Source organism: Podarcis tiliguerta (genome assembly GCF_965153285.1).
Source record: "Podarcis tiliguerta genome assembly, chromosome: 13".
Classification (NCBI taxonomy): Eukaryota; Metazoa; Chordata; class Lepidosauria; order Squamata; family Lacertidae; genus Podarcis; species Podarcis tiliguerta.
The window spans coordinates 17589846-17614137 of NC_139546.1; the positions used below are offsets into that span (position 1 = coordinate 17589846).

Consider the following 24292-nt stretch of genomic DNA (forward strand, 5'->3'; position numbering starts at 1 on the left):
GTTCATCCACCCCAATGAATGAATGCCTCACAACTTAGCGGTACTAAGTACATTTGATCTAGCATCAGAAAAAAAAGGAACAGTCTGCTGCTGTCAAAGATTGCTGCCGCCCAACAGCACCACGGAGGGGCAAATGCTCAAGTGAGATTGGTGATTCACTGAGGAGTGCAGTGTCCCTCTAGCCCAGCTTTTCTCAACCTGTGAGTCCCCAGATGTTGTTGGACTACAACTCCCATCACCCCTAGCTAGCAAGGCCAGAGCTCAGGGATGATGGGAGTTGTAGTCCAACAACATCTAGGGACCCACAGGTTGAGAACTGCTGCTCTAGCCACTATCCAAACAGATCTCTAGTGATGAGGACTAGTAACATACTATTTATTTAATTTAAAAAATATATATGAAAAGGAAGATTCTGTTACCATAATAAGTTGGAGGACCCTAGTTCGCCACTTCTGGGATGTGTATGTGAGATGTGAATGAGAATATTTGTCTACTTATGGGTAGGAGTTAAGAAGTAAAATGGAAGAGAGGATAAAAACAAGTGCTAAGGGTTGGTTATAGAGCAGAAACTTGCCTTAGAGTTGGCCTTAGAGCTCAAAACCTTGCTTCAAGCATTTGGCAGCCATCTTCCTTTTTTTCGGGAGCAGGAGAGCATCAAAGGTTTGGGACTTGATGTTGAATGGGCCTCGAGCCTGTGTTGCTTTCCTGACCTTTTGCCAACTTTGTTTTCTCATCAGAAATTGGATAAAGTCCTCTAAAGAGTTGTTTAGAGGTAACATAGGGACGCGGGTGGCGCTGTGGGTAAAACCTCAGCGCCTAGGACTTGCCGATCGCATGGTCGGCGGTTCGAATCCCCGCGGCGGGGTGCGCTCCCGTCGTTCAGTCCCAGCGCCTGCCAACCTAGCAGTTCGAAAGCACCGCCGGGTGCAAGTAGATAAATAGGGACCGCTTACCAGTGGGAAGGTAAACAGCGTTCCGTGTGCTGTGCTGGCTCGCCAGATGCAGCTTGTCACGCTGGCCATGTGACCCGGAAGTGTCTGCGGACAGTGCTGGCTCCAGGCCTATGGAGTGAGATGAGCGCACAACCCTAGAGTCTGGCAAGACTGGCCCGTACGGGCAGGGGTACCTTTACCTTTACTAGAGGTAACACTGCTAAATAAGCAAGCAACTTAGCAAAGATCTCAGTGACAGCAAGCACTGCAATGGAACTCAGCTTGAAGAACCCTTATGGGGAAGACAATGTGGAATAGTTATCCCATATTATTCCAGTTGGGTTCAATAGGTAGGACAATATGGAATAGTATCCCATATTATTCCAATTAGGTTCAATGGATAGGACAATATGGAATAGTTATCCCATATTATTGCAATTGGATTCAATGGGGAGGACAATATGGAGTAGTTATCCCATATTATTGCAATTGGATTCAATGGGTAATAATTTGAAGTCTGTGGTATAAAGAATATAAAGAAAGTCCTGCTGGCTCAGACCAAAGGTCTGTGCAGTTGAACATCCTGCTTCCCAAGTGGCCAAACAGATGCCACTGAGAAGTCCACGATGGAGATGTGAAGGTGCCAACCTTCATCCCACTTCCCCAGCAACTACAGAGGCATTTGTTATTTAGTCGTTTAGTCGTGTCGGACTCTTCGTGACCCCATGGACCAGAGCATGCCAGGCACTTCTGTCTTTCACTGCCTCCCGCAGTTTGGTCAAAGTCATACTGGTAGCTTTGAGAAGACTATCCAACCATCTCGTCCTCTGTCGTCCCCTTCTCCTTGTGCCCTCCATCTTTCCCAACATCAGGGTCTTTTCCAGGGAGTCTTCTCTTCTCATGAGGTGGCCAAAGTATTGGAGCCTCAGCTTCAGGATCTGTCCTTCCAGTGAGCACTCGGGGCTGATTTCCTTAAGAATGGAGAGGTCTGATCTTCTTGCAGTCCATGGGACTCTCAAGAGTCTCCCCCAGAACCATAGTTCAAAAGCATCAATTCTTTGGCTATCAGCCTTCTTTATGGTCCAGCTCTCACTTCCATACATCACTACGGGGGAAACCATAGCTTTAACTATACAGACCTTTGTTGGCAAGCTGATGTCTCTGCTTTTTAAGATGCTGTCTAGGTTTGTCATTGTTTTTCTCCCATGAAGCAGGTGTCTTTTAATTTCGTGACTGCTGTCACCATCTGCAGTGATCATGGAGCCCAAGAAAGTAAAATCTCTCACTGCCTTCTCTTCTACAGAGGCATACTGCTCCATAAAGCCACTGTAGAGACCTCTCCTCCATAAATCAACCCAATCCCAGTTCAAGAACATAAGAAGAGACTGCTGGACCAGGCCAATGGCTTGTTGAGTCCATCATCCGTGTTCTCACAGTGGTCCACCTGTGGAAAACCTTCAAGCAGGACCCGAGCACAACAGCACTCTCCCCTCCTGCAGCTTCTACCGACTAATATTCAGAAGCATTACTACTTCCGACTGTGGTCACTGGAACCAATGGCTACTGCCGCAGCTTATGACAGTGGACCCCATAACTGAATTGTGGGATTGCAGAGCATGCCTTCTATGGACTCTGTGTGAACATGCCACATTGCATCCAATGCACAGAGGCAAGCTGGTTACCCCTTAAGATAGGGGCATGGGAAACTGCCCATATACAGAGGAAGAGCACTGGGTCCACTTAGCTCAGCACTGTCTACACTGAATGACAGTGGCTCTCCAAGGTTTCAGACTGAAAACCCAAAATGTTGCAAGGTAAAAGGGCATCACTTCCTTAGGTAAGGACTTTGAGGGAAACCCAGAGCTTGCCTATTGTTATCAAGAGTATACCCACATCTAGGGATGGGTGAATCTCTTAGCTTTAGCTTCTGCTTTTCCCCATCTTCGGTTCAGTTCTCCACATTTTTGCATCAGCTTGCAATGTCTTTTGCAAGTCCTCACAAAAACGTAGAGTGCACATTTCCCCGAGCAATCTCCCGCTAACTCCATGCATGTTTCGTATGTTGTTCTCACTTAAGTGCCTTTTTAAATGCAATTTACCCCCTAACATGCAGGTTTTTATGCACATCACTCGATGCGAAAGCTGCGTCACAAAATTCAGAAAAATGCAAGTTTCAGGCAATAGCTGTGTTTTTGGCTTGCGTTTTCTTCCGGCAAATTTGGTAGTTTCGTATTAAAAAGCAAATTGACCTGAACTTCTGCCTCAAACCAACCCGGCACTGATATTTGATACAATATGCAGGCAGTTCCAGAAGCAACAATAATTCTCTGAGCAGGACTGGGCTTCAGCCACTGTAAATGCATCCCACAAAGTCTTGGGAGTGATGTTACATTGCAGGGACATTTAAATGGCGGCTAGACCTAAGCACCTGTTGGCCCTGGGCAGGTGTCAGCACATAGAGGGCAGTGGGCCAGGGTGCCAGCTGTTGACACTGGCCCTAGATGTACAACAAGCAGCCCTGATTTGTTGGGAGCTGCAATGGACTGCCAAGTCCTGAGATATTCCCTCTTCCCATGACTGCTGTCTCGAGTTTCTCTGGGGGACTAGCTACTTGTTGTGGATATCAAAACCCAGAACAGAGCATTGGGAACCTGAAAGGAGCGAAAGCCACAAAGGAGACACAGCTTAAACTGGAGAAAGGGATGAGAACACAAGCATGAACACCATGCCACTTCTCTATTCTACATCTGCCTCTCTCAAACCCGCATTTCTTATCGCTTACATATAAAGCACATGGTTTCCCCCCCCCAAAAAAAATTAATAATCCTGGGAACTGTAGTTTGGTAAGAATCCTGGGACCTGTAGCTCCCTGGGGGGTAAACTACAGTTCTCAGGATTCTTGGGGAGCGGGGATATGCTTTAAATGTATGGCGTAGATGTAAGCACACTGACATTTAGCTAGCCCAGAGATGGGGAACTCTCCTGTGCCCCCTCCTGAAGTTCTTGGGCTCCAACTCCCATCAGATCCAGCAAACCTGGTCAATAATTAAGGATGATGGGAGTTGTAGTCCAGCAAGATCTGGAGGGTCACGGACTCTCCACGCCTGATCTAGCCCCTCGAGAAGCCTAGCTCATACTCTCCAGACTGCGGGAAAGGGCAATCTTTGTGTGTATTTGTGAAGCTCAGTAAGTAACCTTGGGCTGCTCACTCTCTCCCAGCATAGCCTCCCTTCAAAGGTTGTTGTGAGGATAAAATTAGGAGGGAAGAACCATTTGCACCACCTTGAAGTCCTGGGAAGAGCAGGCACATAAATAAACGTTAATACCTAGATCTATACGAACAGAAAGAGGCAGGCAAATCTGTCAATCTCAGTTTCTCATTTTTCCAACCTTCAGTTCAGTTTACACACACACACACACACACATTTATCAGCATTTTAGCACTGATTTCTCCAAACATACATGTTTATATGCAATTCCGCATAACATACACATCTTTTGATGTTTGATGTCTTGCTTTTATAATGCCTAGTTTTTATAATGCCTAGAGTGGCTGGGGTAACCCAGTCAGATGGGCAGGGTAGAAGAAATAAATCATCATCACCATCACCATCTTCACAAAGCAATTTCCCTAATGACACCCTGCCCTTTTGGTATATTTTTTAATGCACGTTACCCTAGTATATGCACTTATGTACACATTGCACGGCTGGAGAACTGCAAAGCTCAGAGAACTGCAAAGATCAAAGGATGGGCTTTTTTCCCTGGCAGTATGCAACAGTATGCAGAACCGTCACCTTTTTGGGAAGGGGGAGGCGGGAGGGTTCTTGGGCCTGTCAGAGCTTCATGCCTCCTTCCCCAAGCCCAGGAAGCCTTTGCTGACCTTAGAGAAAGAGACGTGATGCTTTGACAGGTTCCTGGAGCCCTGCTGCATCCTTCCTGGGTGCCAGAGGCGTGTTTACCTGCGCGGCAGCACCCCAGTAGGTGGGTGGGTGGGTGGACGAAGGAGCATCAATCAGCTAATCCGCCCTCACCGCCCAGCCTTGGCCTCAGGCCATGCCCCTTCCCCACATGCTGGCCCCTCTGCCTGCTTGCTGGTGAGTACCGATACCTTTTTAGGGTAAAGAAAGCACTGGCCTTGTTTCTGTTCATGTAGGCCCAGTTACGCCCCTATCTGGACAGGGATAGCCTAACTACTGTTGTCTGTGCTCTGGTAACCTCAAGGTTAGATTACTGCAATGCGTTATACGTAGGGCTGCCTCTGAAGATGGTTCTGAAACTTCAGCTGGTGCAGAATTCAGCGGCCAGGTTGCTCACCAGAGCAAGACAGTTTGAGCATATTACACTGATCCTGGTCTGACTGCGCTGGCTACCGGTTAGTTTCCGGGACCAATTCAAAGTGCTGCCAAAGTGCCTATAAAGCCTTAAACGGCTCAGGACCGCAATGCCTCAAGGACCGCCTCTTTCCATATGAACCTACCCAGACCCTGAGATCATCTTCTGAGGCCCTCCTTTGTGTGCCTCCTCCTTGAGAGGTTCGGAGGGTGGCAACACAAGAACGGGGCCTTCTCTGCAGTAGCTCCCCGTCTATGGAATGCTCTCCCCAGGGAAGCTCGCCTGGCGCCTTCATTATACACCTTTAACCAGGCCTTTGGTGGATCCAATTTTACAACTTATTCCCTTCTAAAATGTGTTGTTGTTTTTTTGAGGGGGGAAAGCTATTGGGTTGTTTTTGTTTTTATTACGTAATTTGTGGTTTCATACCTTGATTTTACAACCTATGCCCTTCTAAAATGTGTTTTTTTTGGGGGGGGAGCTATTGGGTTGTTTTTGTTTTTATTATGTAATTTTGTGGTTTTATACCTTGATTTTATTCTGTGAACCACCCTGAGACCTCCAGGTATAGGGCGGTATATAAATTCAATAAATAATGATGATGATGATGATAATGATGTTGAAGTATCCTTTTAGAAACTGCAAATTAAGCAAGTAAATGCAAACTGAATCGAATTCATCCCCCACCCCTTCATACCAGGGTTGGGTGGTCCTGTCACCAAACTGTCTTGGTACCACTCTTGGCGACTGCCCCACGTGCTGTTCTGTATGTTCAGCATTCTGCTCTTCTCATACATGCCATCCACCCCCATGGAATGGAGCTGAAGGCCAGAGGGGTAGGGAGAAGGGAAGTGGGGCTGCTGGATGGATGCCCCCCACCTGGAGGGACACGAGCTGCAGGGCACACGCCCTGCCCCAGATAAACCTGAAAGACAAGAATGAGAGAGAAACCATTAGTCCACAGGTGCTGAATACAAAGCTTAAAGGGGGACGCAGTTACAGGGCCTAGAATTCAGGAATTCGCCTACTAAGTCTGCATACGCACCATACATTTAGAGCACATCATAATCCTGGTAACTGTAGTTTGTTGAGTGTGCCTGGAACTGTAGGTCTGCAGTGGTGAACTACAGTTTGCTGTATTCTTGGGGGGATGCTATGTGCTTTAAATGTATGGTGTATACGTGGCCACGTTCAACACCTTTAACACACAGCTTTATGTATCAGGCTTCAGTGGAGTGAGCAGAAGAGACCAAGAGTGAGTCCAATGGTCTAGAAGGCATTTTCCAAGATAATAATGCCCACTCATATCACAAAGAGCTCATAACCCAGCCAGAAGCATCATAGCCAGACACTGGAGAGACCTGTCAGGAGTAAGCATGGACCATCGGTATCAAATTGTATGGGAAGCAGCCTTATCAGAAAAACTAACCAATAATCTGAAACTGACATGGGGACAAATAGAAGAAGACGCCTTCACCCCGGTATGGTTCCCCTTTATCACATACATAGTCCAACAAGACAACAACAATAATCTGCTGATCCAATAACCTGATCCAAACACACACACACACACACACACACCTCACTACAGCCAATCAAAGACAACCACACTCTAGGGCACCCCCAACCTCTCTCACCACCAAGAAAATACAACAAGAAAACACAACAATAGTAAGGGAACCCACACAAGTGACGCTGACACAAAACCCCACACATACACGAAGTAGAAGAATAGACGCATGGCCACCTGACCCCACCCCACTTACCATTCCCCACCTCTTCCCCCTATTTTCTTCCTAACCGAACACTGTAATGCTAATGTCTCACAACAAATGAAACTGATCTGTAGAAAACGCAACTTGAAAAAAGAGACAATGCACCCATTTTTTGTAAACTAAGAAATCTTTAATAACAAAATCTTTAAAAAATAAAAATAAGGCATTTTCCTAGGTGCCAGAAATCCCCAGCTACCAGAAAAGGTGTTCTGTTAGCCCCAAAATGGAAAGTGAGCGAGGTCCCAACTAAAAGAGGTTTGGCAACTTAAGTTGACAGAATATGCGCAACTGGCAGATGGAACATATAGAATAAGAGGGAAAGAAGAATAGGTTTAAGGTAGATGGAAAACGTTTATTGAGTATACGGAAAACAACTGTGTACAGCTGAAAACACTGGCAGCTTTAAGATAAAGCAAACAGAGTAAAAAATATTTGATGGATATAATCAGTGCTTTTTTCTGGGCGGGGGGAGGCAGGGGGTACGCATACCCCTAAACATTTTGTGAATCTAAGTTTGGCCTCATTGAGGGGCAGTATTTCAATATGAGTAGGAAAATGAGAGTACCCCTAAACATTGTTTTTTGGGAAAACCGATTGGAATGGTTATTGTAAAATATGCAGGGATGTAAGATATGCAAAATGAACCATGGAAAGAGAAAAAGGGAAGCCACTGGATATTTTAAAGTACGTAAAATGTTTATTTGAAATTGTAAAATAGAAAAATGAATAATTATATCTATACAAAAGAAGAAGGTGTTTTCTGCATGTACTGTGGGGGGAAGTGATGGGCAGAGGGGACTAGTCCACCTGGGAAGGTAGCCCATCTAGGAAAAGGAAATTCTGATCCTAAACCTCCACTGCCTTGTGGGACATCTTCAGGAGAAGAAAAGGCTAAGGAGTAAACCCTAAACAAAACCAGAGTGGTGTCCCCAAGACGGTTGGATGGCACCTCATACACCTCACTCCAGCACCTCCTACAGCCAAGCTGGTGCCAAATGTATAGCTCTGTTTTCCTTTGGACCACATCAGTGAGGCCAAGAGGAGGGTCCTGTTATCCGGGCAGCCTAGGACCCTCATACACACTGCCCAGCCTTGCTCCCCCAGGGAGGTCACTTTGGTGCTACTAACACAGCAGTTTGGTGCTACTAACACAGCAGTTTGACTTCACCCCTGCAGGCAAACTCCATTGTCTCTCAAGACAGACTAATGCATGGGTAGGCAAACTAAGGCCCGGCCCAATCACCTTCTAAATCCAGCCCATGGACAGTCCAGGAATCAGCATGTTTTTACATGAGTAGAATGTGCTTTTTATTTAAACTGCATCTCTGGGTTATTTGTGGGGCCTGCCGGGTGTTTTTACAGGAGTAGAATGTGTGCTTGTATTTAAAATGCATCTCTAGGTTATTTGTGGGGCATAAGAATTCGTTCATTTCCCCCCCTTCAAAATATAGTCCGGCCCTCCACAAGGTCTGACGGACAGTGGACCAGCCCCCTGCTGAAAAAGTTTGCTGACCCCTGGACTAATGCCAACAACCAGTACCCGCCATCCCCGATCGACCGAGAGACAGTGTGGTATAGCGGTTAGAGGGCAGATCTAGGACCTGTGGTGACCCAGGTTGAAATTCCTGGCCAGCCCTAGAGTTTGCTCACAGGGTGGCATTGGGCCCGTTCCCGGCCCTCATTCTAACCTACGTCACAGGTGAGGACAAAACGGGCAAGAAACGCCAGGTATGCTGTGTTGAATGCCTCAGAAGAAAGACAGGATGCAAATGGAAAGTGTCATAATAAGGTCTTCGTTACGTCCTTTTACAGAGAAGGGAATGAGGAGGAATGAGAGTTGTTTTCCCAGAGAAGAGGGATTTGAATCCAAGATTATCAAATTCAAGTCCAGCAATAAAACCCACTTGACAACGTTGGCTGCATTAAAAGAATCACCCTTGAGGCTGTTCCCTGCCCTTATGTTGGGCAAATTGGTTATATGGCTATTAACTAAACACACACACACACACACACACACACACTTTTAAGCCTGTTTTGCACTGTTCATGGAGGTAGGAAGCCTCAGAACCTTCTTGCTGGTTCTTGCCTAGCTAGAATGTGCCCTTTAACTCTGATCATGCCTCTCAGTTGTCTGGATGGAGGTTACAGAGTCATGTGTGTAGAAACTAGCCTACTGAACAAAGGCCAAATTCATTGCTCCAGCCATTCCTGCCTCTGGCTCCACCCACCAGGGGGTGGAGCCACAAACTTGTGTAAAAGGGAAGGCGGCCCTCAGGTTGAGACTGGTTCCTCATCCCTGGAATGCAAAGCTCTCAGGAGCAGAAGTATTGGGGTTTGTTACTAGAATACAGCCCCTTCATGGATCACTGCCTTGCCGTGGCGAAGGGGCTTGAAGAACTCAGAGAAGCTATGAACTATGCCGAGCAGGGCACCCAAGATGAACAGGTCATAGTGGAGAGTTTTGACCAAACGTGATCCACCTGGAGCAGGAATCGGCAAGCCACTCCAGTATCCCTGCCAAGAAAACTCCATGGACAAAGACAACAGGTATATAAAAGTTATGACGCTGGAAGATGAGCCCCTCAGGTCGGAAGGCGTCCAACATGCTACTGGGGAAGAGCGGAGGACAAGTACAAGTAGATCCAGAGCTGATGAAGCGGCTGGGCCAAAGCCGAAAGGACGCTCAGTTGCGGATATGCATGGAAGCGAAAGGAAAGTCCAATGCTGTAAAGAAAAATATTGCATAGGAACCTGGAATGTAAGAACCATGAACCTGGGTAAGTTGGATGTGGTCAAAAATGAGATGGCAAGAATAAACATTGACATCCTGGGCATCAGTGAACTAAAATGGACGGGAATGGGCGAATTCAGTTCGGATGACTATCATATCTACTACTGTGGGCAAGAAACCCGTAAAAGAAATGGAGTGGCCCTCATAGTCAACAAAAGAGTGGCGAAAGCTGTACTGGGATGCAATCTCAAAAATGATAGAATGATCTCGATACGAATCCAAGGCAGACCTTTTAACATCACAGTAATCCAAGTTTATGCACCATCTACTGGTGCTGAAGAAACTGAAATTGACCAATTCTATGAAGACTTACAACACCTTATAGAAGTGACACCAAAGAAGGATGTTCTTCTCATTATAGGGGATTGGAATGCTAAAGTAGGGAATCAAGAGATAAAAGGAACAACTGGCAAATTTGGTCTTGGACTTCAAAACGAAGCAGGGCAAAGGCTAATAGAGTTCTGTCAAGAGAACAAGCTGGTCATCACAAACACTCTTTTCCAACAACACAAGAGACGACTCTACACATGGACATCACCAGATGGGCAGCATCGAAATCAGATTGATTATATTCTCTGCAGCCAAAGATGGAGAAGCTCTATACAGTCAGCAAAAACAAGACCTGGAGCTGACTGTGGCTCAGATCATCAACTTCTTATAGCAAAATTCAAGCTTAAACTGAAGAAAGTAGGAAAAACCACTGGGCCGGTAAGATACAATCTAAACCAAATCCCTTATGAATACACAGTGGAAGTGAGGAACAGGTTTAAGGATTTAGAATTGCTGGACAGAGTGCCTGAAGAACTGTGGATGGAGGCTCGAAACATCATACAGGAGGCAGCAACGAAAACCATCCCAATGAAAAGGAAATGCAAGAAAGCAAAGTGGCTGTCCAATGAGGCCTTACAAATAGCAGAGGAGAGAAGGCAAGCAAAATGCGAGGGAGATAGAGAAAGATACAGGAAATTGAATGCAGAATTCCAAAAAATAGCAAGGAGAGACAAGAAGGCCTTCTTAAATGAGCAATGCAAAGAAATAGAGGAAAACAACAGAATGGGAAGAACCAGAGATCTGTTCAAGAAAATTGGAGATATGAAAGGAACATTTCGTTCAAAGATTACCATAATAAAGGACAAAAGTGGTAAGGACCTAACAGAAGCAGAAGACATCAAGAAGAGGTGGCAAGAATACACAGAGGAACTATACCAGAAAGATATGGATGTCTCGTACACCCCAGGTAGTGTGGTTGCTGACCTTGAGCCAGACATCCTGGAGAGTGAAGTCAAATGGGCCTTAGAAAGCATTGCAAATAACAAGGCCAGTGGAAGTGATGGTATTCCAGCTGAACTATTTAAAATTTTAAAAGATGATGCTGTTAAGGTGCTACACTCAATATGCCAGCAAGTATGGAAAACTCAGCAGTGGCCAGAAGATTGGAGAAGGTCAGTCTACATCCCAATCCCAAAGAAGGGCAGTGCTAAAGAATGCTCCAACTACCGCACAATTGCACTCATTTCACATGCTAGCAAGGTTATGCTTAAAATTCTTCAAGGAAGGCTCAAGCAGTATGTGGACCGAGAACTCCCAGAAGTGCAAGCTGGATTTAGAAGAGGCAGGGGAACCAGAGACCAAATTGCAAACATGCGCTGGATTATGGAGAAAGCTAGAGAGTTCCAGAAAGACATCTACTTCTGCTTCATTGACTATGCAAAAGCCTTTGACTGTGTCGATCACAGCAAACTATGGCAAGTTCTTAAAGAAATGGGAGTGCCTGATCACCTCATCTGTCTCCTGAGAAATCTCTATGTGGGACAAGAAGCTACAGTTAGAACTGGATATGGAACAACTGATTGGTTCAAAATTGGGAAAGGAGTACGACAAGGCTGTATTTTGTCTCCCTACTTATTCAACTTATATGCAGAATTCATCATGCGAAAGGCTGGGCTGGATGAATCCCTAGCCGGAATTAAGATTGCTGGAAGAAATATCAACAACCTCAGATATGCAGATGACACAACCTTGATGGCAGAAAGTGAGGAGGAATTAAAAAACCTTTTATTGAGGGTGAAAGAGGAGAGCACAAAATATGGTCTGAAGCTCAACATCAAAAAAACGAAGATCATGGCCACTGGTCCCATCACCTCCTGGCAAATAGAAGGGGAGGAAATGGAGGTAGTGAGAGATTTTATTTTCTTGGGCTCCATGATCACTGCAGATGGTGACAGCAGCCACGAAATTAAGAGACGCCTGCTTCTTGGAAGGAAAGCAATGGCAAACCTAGATAGCATTTTAAAAAGTAGAGACATCACCTTGCCAACAAAGGTCCGTATAGTAAAAGCTATGGTTTTCCCAGTAGTGATGTATGGAAGTGAGAGCTGGACCATAAAGAAGGCTGATCGCCGAAGAATTGACGCTTTTGAATTATGGTGCTGGAGGAGACTCTTGAGAGTCCCATGGACTGCAAGAAGATCAAACGCATCCATTCTTAAGGAAATCAGCCCTGAGTGCTCACTGGAAGGACAGATCGTGAAGCTGAGGCTCCAATACTTTGGCCACCTCATGAGAAGAGAAGACTCACTGGAAAAGACCCTGATGTTAGGAAAGATGGAGGGCACAAGGAGAAGAGGACGACAGAGGACGAGATGGTTAGACAGTGTTCTCAAAGCTACAAACATGAATCTGACCAAACTGCGGGTGGCAGTGGAAGACAGAAGTGCCTGGCGTGCTCTGGTCCATGGGGTCACGAAGAGTCGGACACGACTGAACGACTAAACAACAACAACAACTAGAATACAGTGGTACCTCGGGTTACATACGCTTCAGCTTACAGACGCTTCAGGTCACAGACTCCGCTAACCCAGAAATATTACCTCAGGTTAAGAACTTTGCTTCAGGATGGGAACAGAAATCGTGCTCCGGCGGTGCGGCAGCAGCAGGAGGCCCCCTTAGCTAAAGTGGTGCTTCAGGTTAAGAACAAGTTCAAGTTAAGAACTGACCTCCGGAATGAATTAAGTTCTTAACCCGAAGTACCACTGTACTGTAAAGGTTTGAGATGCTGCTTGTCTTTCTACGCTCCGAGCTCGCTGAGCTGCAGAGGATTGGTGCCTCAGGTTCTCCCTGAGCTGCTGAAAACCATCTCACTCGGAACACCATTGTGGCGTAGCGGTTCGAGTGTTGGACTAAGTCCTGGTAGACCAGAGTTCAAATCCTCACTCAGCCACCAAGCCTAACCAACCTCACAGGGTGGTCGTGTGGGTGAAATGGAGAGGGTAGAGAACCACATTTGCCACCGCGAGCTCCTTGAGGGGAAAAAGGTGTGGTGTAAATTTAATAATCGTGAATTCATTCCTTCTCAGCTGCATAGATACACACACACACACACACACACACACACACACAGAGGCTTATGAATACAGTGGTGCCCTGCAAGACGAATGCCTCGCAAGACGGAAAACCCGCTAGACGAAAGGGTTTTCCGTTTTGGAGGTGCTTCGCAAAACGAATTTGCTATGGGCTTGCTTCGCAAGACGAAAATGTCTTGCGATTCCTGGGTTTTTTTTCCCCTCCCCCCCTTTTTCCCAAGCCCCTAAGCCGCTTAACAGCTGATCGCTAAGTCGCTGAACAGCTGATCTAAGCCTCTTATCAGCTGATCTAAGCCGCTAATAGCCTTTTAGCAGCTAATCCGCTAATCCCTTAAACCTTTAATAGCCGCTAATAGCCTTTTAGCAGCTAATCCGCTAATCCCTTAAGCCTTTAATAGCCGCTAATAGCCGCTAAACCGCTAATAGCGCTAATCCGCTAATGGGCTTGCTTCGCAAGACGAAAAAAACTGCAAGACGAAGAGACTCGCGGAACGGATTATTTTCGTCTTGCGAGGCACCACTGTATAAAGGAAACTCCCCATTTTCACAGAGTGAGCGGTCATGTGTAAGCCCATTTCACACCCATTCTGCCCTGTTCCGCCCCACCCCGGCTGCTTCTGGGGTCAAAAGCGGTGCGCCTATCAGTGGTTGTGCATCAACTGGACATACACAAAATAGTCATTGCCTAGAGAGAGAAAGTCTCTAGGGCTGAAGGAAACTGATTTCCTTTCTTTCCTACCACTCAAGAAAGAGGGGAAGAAGTAAAGAGTATACAGTGGTACCTCAGGTTACATACGCTTCAGGTTACATATGTTAGGATATTTCCGTTCCACCTTAAAAGGGAGCAGGATGTTTGTGTCACAGCCTGCGTATTTCCTGTTTCACAGGATGTTTCTGTTGTGTCTTTGTTTTCGTTTCTCTCTCTCGGTGCCGGAACACTGAAGCAGGCAGTCATGTTTTCCTTTGTTCTGATCAACGCAGAAATAAACTTGTAAATAATGCTCTCCTGAGTGCATCTTTCGCTGTGCATTATCTGCTGATAGAGCGTGCACGGCTCTGGAATGTGGCAAGCTATTTCTGGAGCTCGTGTCGCTAATTGCTGATACTGCGTGTCTACGGGAGATCAATGGACGTCCGGAGACGACGTGGAGTCATGATGGACTTTGTCTCCCTGGCAGTGTCCCAACAACATACGCTTCAGGTTACAGAAATAGTACCTCGGGTTAAGAACTTTGCTTCAGGATGAGAACAGCGGCAGTAGGAGGCCCCATTAGTTAAAGTGGTGCTTCAGGTTAAGAACAGTTTCAGCTTAAGAACGGACCTCCGAAACGAATTAAGTACTTAACCTGAAGTACCACTGTACTTGGTCTCTGGCAATAAAACATTTGAACTAAGAAAAGATTGTATATAGTCTTGGCATTGCTATTTTTCTAGAAAGCAAAGTGCTGGAACTTCACCCTGAACACCTCCCTTGTTCTCTCATAATGGCAATGGCACCCACAAAGGAGGTGCCAGAACTGAGTTCTGGTGAGTTCCGGCTGGAAAAAAAGCCCTGGATTTGAATTATAAACTGCATACCCCCCCCCAACATTTCTCTGATGAAAATAGAGACATCCCATTACATAATGATAATTTATAGCCCTCCCACATCATATTGGGTAGCCCCAGCCACTCTGGGCAACTATCAACATATATAAAAACATAATAAAACATTAAACATTAAAAAAAAAACCCTTCCCTATACAGGATTGCCTTCAGACGGCTCAGGGGTCAGATAACCCCATACCCTTCAACATTCCTCCAATGAAAACAGGGACGTCATAATGAAAAGCTGGACATTCTGGGATCGAATCAGAAATCGGGACAGCTTCTCTAAGTCAGGGACGTCCCTGGAAAATAGGGACACATGTAAGGTCTGAGAATTGTGTGTCTTTCCCTCTGATTTCCTACCCTGCCCCCATTTTTATGCATGGCTACCACATGCCAGGTTTATTAGTGGTGGGGCACTCAAAGGCCACATAGAGAGAGAGAGAGAGAGAGAGAGAGCAATCCATGCCCACTGCACAGCCAGAGATCTCCTCCACCGCAGGGACCTGCTGTTCTCAACATGTCAAGAGCCGCTTGCCGTGTCCTTGAAAGCAGCGGCTGCAGATGCAGACCCAGGGTGTATCAACAGGGTCTGGCTGCCTTTTGTTCTGGCTACCCAGCACCACCAGATCCCATACCTCCGGCAGGTTCCCTTTCCATGGGCTGTAAAAACACCCAATTCTTGCCTTTCTCAGCCAAAGCCTCCCCCCCCCGATATTCCTAGCACTAAAACCTCATTTGCCTCTCTCTCTCCCTCTAGGCTCTCTAGGTGATGGTGGTCCTCAGTTGCTACCCCCATTCATCCCATCCTGGTCCCCAGCTAAATATTCAGGCAAAGCAGGAGGGAGGGAAAAGCAGGAAGCAGACCCAAGCAGGTGAGCAATATGAATGGATAAAATTGAAGTAGCTGGATAAGTAAGGGAGCAGATAGGCAGGCAGAAGCTGCATGTGGCTGGGCAGATGAAGTGTTTGCAGATCGTGAATTTGGGAGACGGGCATATGTTGCATGAATGTGTTGATATCAACCTTCATGCCCCAGGTGTCTCCAGCCGTACTGACCTGTACCGGCCCTAAACAGCCAATAGCTTGACACCAAGCCTCTCAAACTGGGAACCTTTCACCCTCCAGACGTTGTTGGACTACAACTCCCATCATCCCCTGGTCATGCTTGCTGGGGATGATGGGAGTTGTAGTTCAACAACGCTTAGCAGTCCAGAGGTTCCCCCACATCTGCTCTGAAACCTTGACCTTAGCTTGCCACCACCAGATTTTTAGAACTCGAGTGAGGGCAATTGTTTTGTTGACTCTTTTTAAAAGCATCCATAGTTAATCCGTAGTGCAGCAGCGTTGGATAAGAACCGCAGTGAAAGTTTTGAACAGAGGGTCGTCCTCACCCTTTGCCTTCCCTATCCTAGGAAAAGCTGAGAGCGAGAACAGAAAAACAAGGCAGTACCTAGATTAGGAACAGAATAGGGAGCTGTTCCCCCTAGAGTTTGTGTAGCCCAACTGTCGGAGACCAGAGTAGGAATAATAATAATAATACAGGTGTGTACTAAGGGGATGGGACACAGGTGGCGCTGTGGTCTAAACCACAGAGCCTAGGGCTTGCCAATTGGAAGGTCGGCAGTTCGAAGCCCTGTGATGGGGTGAGCTCCCATTGTTTGGTCCCAGCTCCTGCCAACCTAGAAGTTTGAAAGCATGCCAAAAAGTGCAAGTAGATAAATAGGTAACGCTCTGACGGAAAGGTAAATGGCGTTTCCGTGTGCTGCTCTGGTTTCGCCAGAAGCGGCTTAGTCATGCTGGCCACATGACCCAAAAAAACTGTCTGCGGACAAATGTTGGCTCCCTTGGACAGTAAAGCAAGATGAGCACGCAACCTCAGAGTTGTTCGCGACTGGACTTAACTGTCAGAGGTCCTTTACCTTTTTTTTGTACTAAGGGGGTGTGCAGGAGAATTGTGACAGCCTGACAACACTGCCTCTATTAACTCTCCAAAACTGCAGAAATGAAAACCGGGACACTTTATTTTCACACCAAAACATCACTGTCAAGTGTGATACACACCATACATTTAAAAGCCTTATTACACGCCACCCCAATCCCTATGATGATTGAAGGAGTTCTAGGTGTGCTTTACCCAGGGTCGGTGTTTCCTTTGGAAATGGGGCAAAGAGGAGACTGGGGTGTCCTTTGGATATGTGGTTTATTTGCAGATATACAACTTGACTCTAGTTGGAGAGTGTTCAGAACATTCCCATTTCCAGATCTCTGGCTTCTCCCATAGGCTCAGCAGGCTTTGGTCTCAGAACAGAGAAATCAACCAAGCTCTCTGTCTCTTTGTTACAGCCCACCCCAGTCAGCCCACATAATGCTCTTCACGCCACTTCCTCTGCCTTCTCCAGGGTGTCAGGCAATCATTTGCTTTTCTCAGTCCTGCCTGGAGGGATTGAACCCAGAGCCTTCTGCATTCGAAATGTGTGCTCTCTACTGGGCTAAGCCCTTCTTTACAAATTGCAAACTGCCCTGATGTCAAACCACCCTTAAATCAAATTTATTTAGGGAGGAGCATGTATGTTTAAAACAAACAAGCAAACAAAAATGCCTTTGGACACTCAGCCTATCCGTTCCTGGGAGCCCTCTTGTGCTTATTTTCCAAATAGCTCCCCAGCTCTGTGAAACAGACATTCTGACTTACGGAGAGTGTCAAAAATAACCTGTGACTTGACCACATCTGGGAATTTCGGGTCCCAGCCCAAACTGGAAACTTCGTTATCTCAAACTGGGGCTTAGCGAGCTACCAAATTAAGCATGATGTCCGTCATTTTTGACCCTAAGTGCAAGCTTTTTCTTTTCAAAATAATCAGTACAGGGCCTGGGACCCAGACTGGGACACCCCCCACCCCGTGTCCCCAGATCCGCACAGGGACCTCCATGCCTGCAATCACATGTGCGGGAAGACTCTAATTGCAGCAAATGTGAGCCCCACAATCCAGATTTGGGATCACAGTGTGTGTGTGTGTTTGTGGGTAAAATGTTACACCACCCCATGCTAGGATCCCAATTCTGATCGGGTACCTGACAATGGCTGCAGAGGCAGATTTAGGGGAGCACGACCAGTTTGGCCGCACTGGGCACAGAGCATCAGGGGCACCACTGGGGATGCCACAACTATGATGTAGAATGGAAGGTGGGGGGGCAGCAAAATTTGGCATCACCCAGGGCACCCCTGAAATTTGAGACCCCAAAGTCCACCCCTGATGGCTGCTTGTAGTGTGAGCCTCTGGCTTTCCTGTACAGGTGCAGAAAGGAATAAGGTTGTGCAGCAACAGCCCCTATGATTGGCAGCCAGTAAGGCCCGTCTTTGCCTTGCCAACAAGTATTTCTGACTCTAGTTCAAACAAACCACTGATCTCAAGTCAATATGGAAAAGGGTGAGTACAGCTACCCAGCAGTCTTGCCCCGAGGATCTTGCACCATGGCCGGCAGCACACTTTTAAGTATTTTATTCTTAAGTATTTTATTCTTTTATTCTTGCTGCACCTAATCTGAGGATCTTTTGCACCTTGTTTAAAGAATCCCTCTCTACTTTAGAATCATAGAGTTGTAGAGTTGGAAGGGACCCCATCTGCTCCAACCCCCTGCAATGCAGGAATTGAACCCACGACCTTGGTGCAGCGTTCAAAACTCCCGTTGTTCTAGGCGCATTTTGCGACAGGGAATCTCACTAGCGCGAGCAGTTTCTGAGCTCTGGGGGCAGTACTGTACCTAAGATTTCAAATTAAAACTGCAGAGTAGAAGGAAAGGAGGACCTTTTTCTGCCTCCCCACTTCCAGCTACTCTATGAAGACTGGAGAAGAGACCCTCTTAAGAATAAGAGGGGGGTGGGCAGGGGAAGGACTAGAGCACGTGAAAAAGTTTTAGCTGCAGTTCATTCATTTTCAGCTTAGTATTCTTGTTATAAAAAAGCGCGCCTAGACATTCCGTTGTTGCGCCCATAACCTAGGTTTAAGGCAGGAGTAGGCAACCTAAGGCCCGGGGGCCGGATGCGGCCCAATTGCCTTCTAAATCCAGCCCGCGGATGGTCCAGGAATCAGTATGTTTTTATGTGAGTAGAATGTGCCCTTTTATTTAAAATGCATCTCTGGGTTATTTGTGGGGCCTGCCTGGTGTTTTTACATGAGTAGAATGTGTGCTTTTATTTAAAATGCATCTCTGGGTTATTTGTGGGGCATAGGAATTTGTTCACCCCCCCCCAAATAAAATAGTCCAAATAGTCCGGCCCACCACAAGGTCTGAGGGACGGTGGATGGCCCACGGCTGAAAAAGGTTGCTGACCCCTGGCTCAAGGTGCCATTTAGCTGCTAGTTTTCATATTTCAGTTTCTAACACTGCCTTGGCGTTATCGGCACCACGCTCTAACCGGCTGAGCTGAGGTTTTTATTAACTTTGTTCATCAGAGGAGTCCCAAGAGATTGACTCCATCACTTTATATATCTATTCTTGACCATTATTATCATCAACCTCCCACCCCACTCTCCATAGCACATCCTGTGTGTGGGGTGGGGTGATTATAGCAATTTAAATTTCAGAATTTTAAAACAGATGACAGTTGCAGGAATAGGGTGGGCCCTGAAAACACACATCACAGGTGTCATAGGCCAGGGTAAAGGGGTGTGTCTTCAATGTTCACTGATAGTGAAGAAGCCAGATGCAACCACGGCCAGGAGGGAATTCCAGAAGTCAGGGGCTGCCACAGAGAATGCCGTCTCCTGGGCCACCAGCACCCCAAAACTCTAAGGGAGGTTTCCACCTCTTTCCATACGAACCTACCTGGACACTGAGATCAACTTCTGAGGCCCACCTTCATGTGTCCCATCCCTGAGAGGTCCGGAGGGTGGCAACACAAGAAGGGGCCTTCTCTGCAGTGGCTCCCTCTCTGTGGAATGTTCTCCCCAGGGAAGTTCACCTGGTGCCTTCATTACCAGGGCTGTCTTAAGCATACGCGGTGCCGGGGTGCAAAGATCCGCCCGGCACCCCCCCAGCCGGTTTCACAGTCCTAGTCACGCAGGAGAGCAGAGCTGGCCACCCACCTCAGCATCTCACTGGCTCGGTTGCCCCCAAACTCGCGGCGTAAAGCCACCCGCCTCCCGCAGCGTTCCGATCGACAGGCAGGTGGGCTCTTCCCCAGACTCTACTCTCGGGCCCCATACTCTTGGCCTGGCGCCCTGAGAGCCTGGCGCCCGGGTGCGTGCCCCACACCCCTAGCGCCTATAGGTAAGACAGCCCTGTTCATTACATACCTTTAGGCGCCAGTCAAAAACATTCATTTTTCACCAGGCCTTTGGTTGACCTGATCGACATCCTTTTACCCTTTTAAAATGTGGCTCTTTTTTGGTGGAGGTTATTATTGGGTTATTGTTCTTATTCTGATTTTATATATTGTGATCTTTTCTGTGAACTGCCCTGAGACCTCTGGGTATAGGGTGGTATAAAGGTAAAGGGACCTCTGACCATTAGGTCCAGTCGCAGCCAACTCTGGGGTTGTGGTGCTCATCTCGCTTTACTGGCCGAGGGAGCCGGCGTACAGCTTCTGGGTCATGTGGCCAGCATGACTAAGCCGCTTCTGGCGAACCAGAGCAGCGCACGGAAATGCCATTTACCTTCCCGCCAGAGCGGTACCTATTTATCTACTTGCACTTTGACGTGCTTTCAAACTGCTAGGTTGGCAGGAGCAGGGACCGAGCAATGGGAGCTCACCCCGTCGTGGGGATTCAAACCTCCGACCTTTTGATCGGCAAGTCCTAGGCTCTGTGGTTTAACCCACAGCGCCACCCGGGTCCCCCCATAGGGCTGTATTGAATTTATATAGGGCAGTATAAATTCAATAAACAAACAAACTACCAAGAGGACCCCCCCCCCTTTCTGCTGATCATAACACCTGGGAGGGGCTGTAGGGAATGAAGAGGTCTTTCCAATCTTGGGGCCTAAGTCATGTACAGTTTTAAAACTAGCATGAGCACCTTGAAATAGTCCTGGAAACAAACTGGCCGCCAGATACAGAAAGTTCACAACCATATTCCTGAATAGGTGCGTCACAGCAGTGTGCAGACCCAACACTGGGCTTATTCAATGTGGCCTTCTGCAAGCTTTCAGCGCAAGGCTCCAGTAAGCAGGCAAGCCAGCCTGTCCCCACGACTGAGGCACCCAGTGTGTGTGATGTGCTCGTGTCACACACACACACACATGCTGTGTGACGTGCGCATGTCGTGCATGCACAAGTGTGCACATGTTGCTGCAGAATATTGAGGGGACCCAGCCCCCCTCCTTGAAACTAGGGGGGGCCCTTGGCCCCCTTGTCAGCAAGTGAAAAATCTGTCCTTTCCCTGCAGGGTGTAAAAGGAAGAGACGGACAGAGAAAAAGGAATGTCAGAAGAAGCAAGAAAAAGGAGGAAGGAGTGGGCTCATATGTGCTTTTGGTTCTGGTCTTCACCACCTCTGGTTTGGGCCCAGCTCATAGCGGCCATTGCAACAAAACAAAGCAGAAAGGTTGTACACCCTTGCTCTGAAGTCACTACCACATCTGCGCACTGAGGACTCGGCATGCAGAGAAAAACACATTGTGTCATATTCCCCAACCCAGACTACAGTGTTAGGTGGATACCATAGCATGCGGATGCCAAAACACATTACACAACACAGGGTGCTTCCAGACAGTCGCTGTTTTCGGGTTGGATTCAATCACATGCAGGCAAATTCAGGCTGGGCAATTAAAGCTGAATCGGAGTTTTCGTGCAATGAAAGTGCTTCCTACACACACACCCTGGGGGTGTTTTTTTTTTACCACAATAGGAAAAGCAATGAGGAAACACACTGCACAGTTTGGGGTAACATTTGCTTGACGCGACATCACCTTAAGCTCCGCTCACAAACGAATGCTCAATAAATCACCGACCTCATCTAACCTGCCTGCAAACATTGTGCATACAAATCAGGATGAATGCTTGATAAAGAGATCATTTGGAAGCGACCAAAGGCACAGGATACAACACTGGGTTTCACAAATAAGAAATGTACTCAGTTTACAAAGCACATGTAAAAGGTAGCAAGTATTTTGAATACGGCTCCTTCGCAGCTTTGACAACAGCACTTCCTTCGAACATTGAGGTTTCTTTCTCCCCCTTGACGGCTTCAGACTCGCGGCCAAGTTTAAAATGTTTGCTTCTTGCCTCTGGGCAAAGTTTTCAACCTCAGATGCCAGGAGGGAGCAATGCATAATGCACACACAGTATCCCTGGCTTGGTTTTAACTTCTCTTTGAACCACTGTTTACATGTTGTGTATTTATAGTCCGGCTGTAAAACTGGTTCTGTTGCTCACTTCTCGGTCGCTGCTGCCTATTTTTTATGCTGCAGTTTGTTGCTTTCTGGTTTTGTGTTTTATCGTTTTACGATGTGAGCTGCCCGAAGTATCAGGTGACCCATATAAATTACTTATATAGTTATTTTAAATTAGCATACATTTGGAAGAATTGACAGGGCGGACCAAGGGAATTTTTCTGCCCAAGGCAGAAATAAAAAAAAAAAGCATCTGCTATAAATTTTAAAAATCTTGATTTCTCCTCCTCCTCCTCCTCCTCCTCCTTCTTCTTCTTTGGCGATCTAAGGCTGCAACGCTAACAGTGCCTATTCAGAAGCAAATCCTGCTGAGTTCAGCAGGGGTTAATCCCAAGTAAGTGGGGGGTCACAACGGCAGCTCACTGCACCTCTTGGCAGGGCGAAGCCAGCAGAATTAGTATGTGAAAAGCGAAGTAAGGATCAGAAAGTCCTTTGCACGAACCCTGTATTTAGGAAAGGCCTATATACACGCATCGCAAGAGAATCTGCCTCACAGCGACATGCAGAGAACACGAATCCGCCAGACACACATTGGCACAACGGTCAGGGCATATGCTGCACACATGACTGCACACATGACAATTCGTACCGAATATAGGAGGTGGCTTACCAAGCACAGGGCTGGCAAAGGACTTTGCCGTCCCTACAAAGTCTTGTTTCGCCAATCCCTACCTTCACCTGCCCCACACCTGGTGTCAGTTGTAGGGCAGGTGGGTGTTGCTTGCCCAAAACGGTGTCTCAGGCCAAATGGATAGGGCTGGAAGGCTGGGTTAGGCTGATGGGCTTGGAGGTACATCCCTGCACACACACACACACACACACACACACCCAGCCTAGAAGGAACATGTGAGTCTTTGATAACGTCATGTGCACAAGCAACAATTCCCAGCCAGGGACACGAACCCTGATTGACCAGAGTTCTCTTGGAGGAAACTGTACCCCTATTGGAGCAGCTCTGTTCAGCCTGGGCCAAGTAGCAGTTAGCGGATGTTGCCAGCATGTTCCGCATCTTTATTTACTAGCTTGTTTTTTTTTTTTGTTCTTGCTTTTATCCTGCATTTTGTGTTTTTGTGTCGTGTTTTTAATGTTGTGAGCCACCCTGAGATTTGCGGGTGGAGGAGCGGTGCACAAATTTAATAAACAATAAAATCACAATCAGCACCATCTTTGAAGGGAGAAGTTTGAATTTTTCGACGGATGGCTGTGTTTCACTTCGCACATTATTTCAGAAAGTGCGAATCCCGAAAGTTTGCCATTCAATGCGAACAGAATCAAATTTCTCCTCCATTCCTAGAGATCAGGCTCCCCAACAGTTTCTCTTTGCTTGTTGGAGTCCAAAACAGCCATCGGGGAAGGCCTGGGAATTGGATCGGGACCACGGCACTAGGGGAGGGGCTTAATCGTATCCTCATGCTGTTCTGCCAAGTTGAAAACAATCTCTATTTTCTCTATGTGAAAAGTACCTTTGGTCAGACAAGGGGAGGGGGCAACCTGTACGTTTTCACCTGCATGGCAAATAGCAGCTTCAGGGGTGGTCCTGTCCAAATTTAGACCCCCATATTCTCAAGAAGTCCCCCCCCCCTTTTAAAGGAGATGCTGGTTACAGATCTCTTGCAATAACATCTAGTCTGGCTATTCTGGGGGCAATCCGAGGAATTTAACCAAGTTCTGAGCTATACAGAAATTTTGAGTTTGGAGGCTATGTTGCTTGAAGCGTGCTATTGTAAAAGAGCAAGAAAGCAAAATAAAAGGCACAGTAAAATTAAGAATATTGATGAATCAGTGTTGATGAATGTGCAATATAGCCCCATAAGCGACAGATGGAAATCACAAATCAGCAGAAAGCTTAGTTAATTCAAGCAAGTTTGCATTCGTTCCTATCTGAACCTTTTGAAACAATGCACTTAAGACAAACCTCTTGGGATAAGATGAAAGCAATTTGAAAATACAAATGCAAAAGGAAAATTACAAGAATGGGATTCATTCATCTGAAAGTCGCTATGTTTTCGGACTGATAAACGTCGCATACCAGACAAACAGCAGCTAACAGAACCTGATAGCATATAGATGAAAAAATATCCATTACAACTCAGTTTAACACAGAGTAATAATGCATA

At 46.8% G+C, this 24292-nt stretch overlaps 1 protein-coding gene across 9 annotated transcripts in view; it reads right to left on the reverse strand.

Annotated features, from left to right (window-relative positions):
• Nucleotides 1–24292, reverse strand: part of LOC310661789 (paired box protein Pax-6-like) — a gene marked incomplete at its 3' end in the record, with an annotated part of 56046 nt that overhangs the window by 16610 nt on the left and 15144 nt on the right. For all 9 annotated transcript variants that reach the window (XM_083408240.1, XM_083408241.1, XM_083408243.1 and 6 more), the window contains exon 3: nucleotides 5965–6192. In XM_083408240.1, the coding sequence (XP_083264366.1) occupies nucleotides 5965–6079 (115 nt within the window). In that variant the 5' untranslated portion in view covers nucleotides 6080–6192. The remainder of the gene's footprint in view (nucleotides 1–5964; nucleotides 6193–24292) is intronic.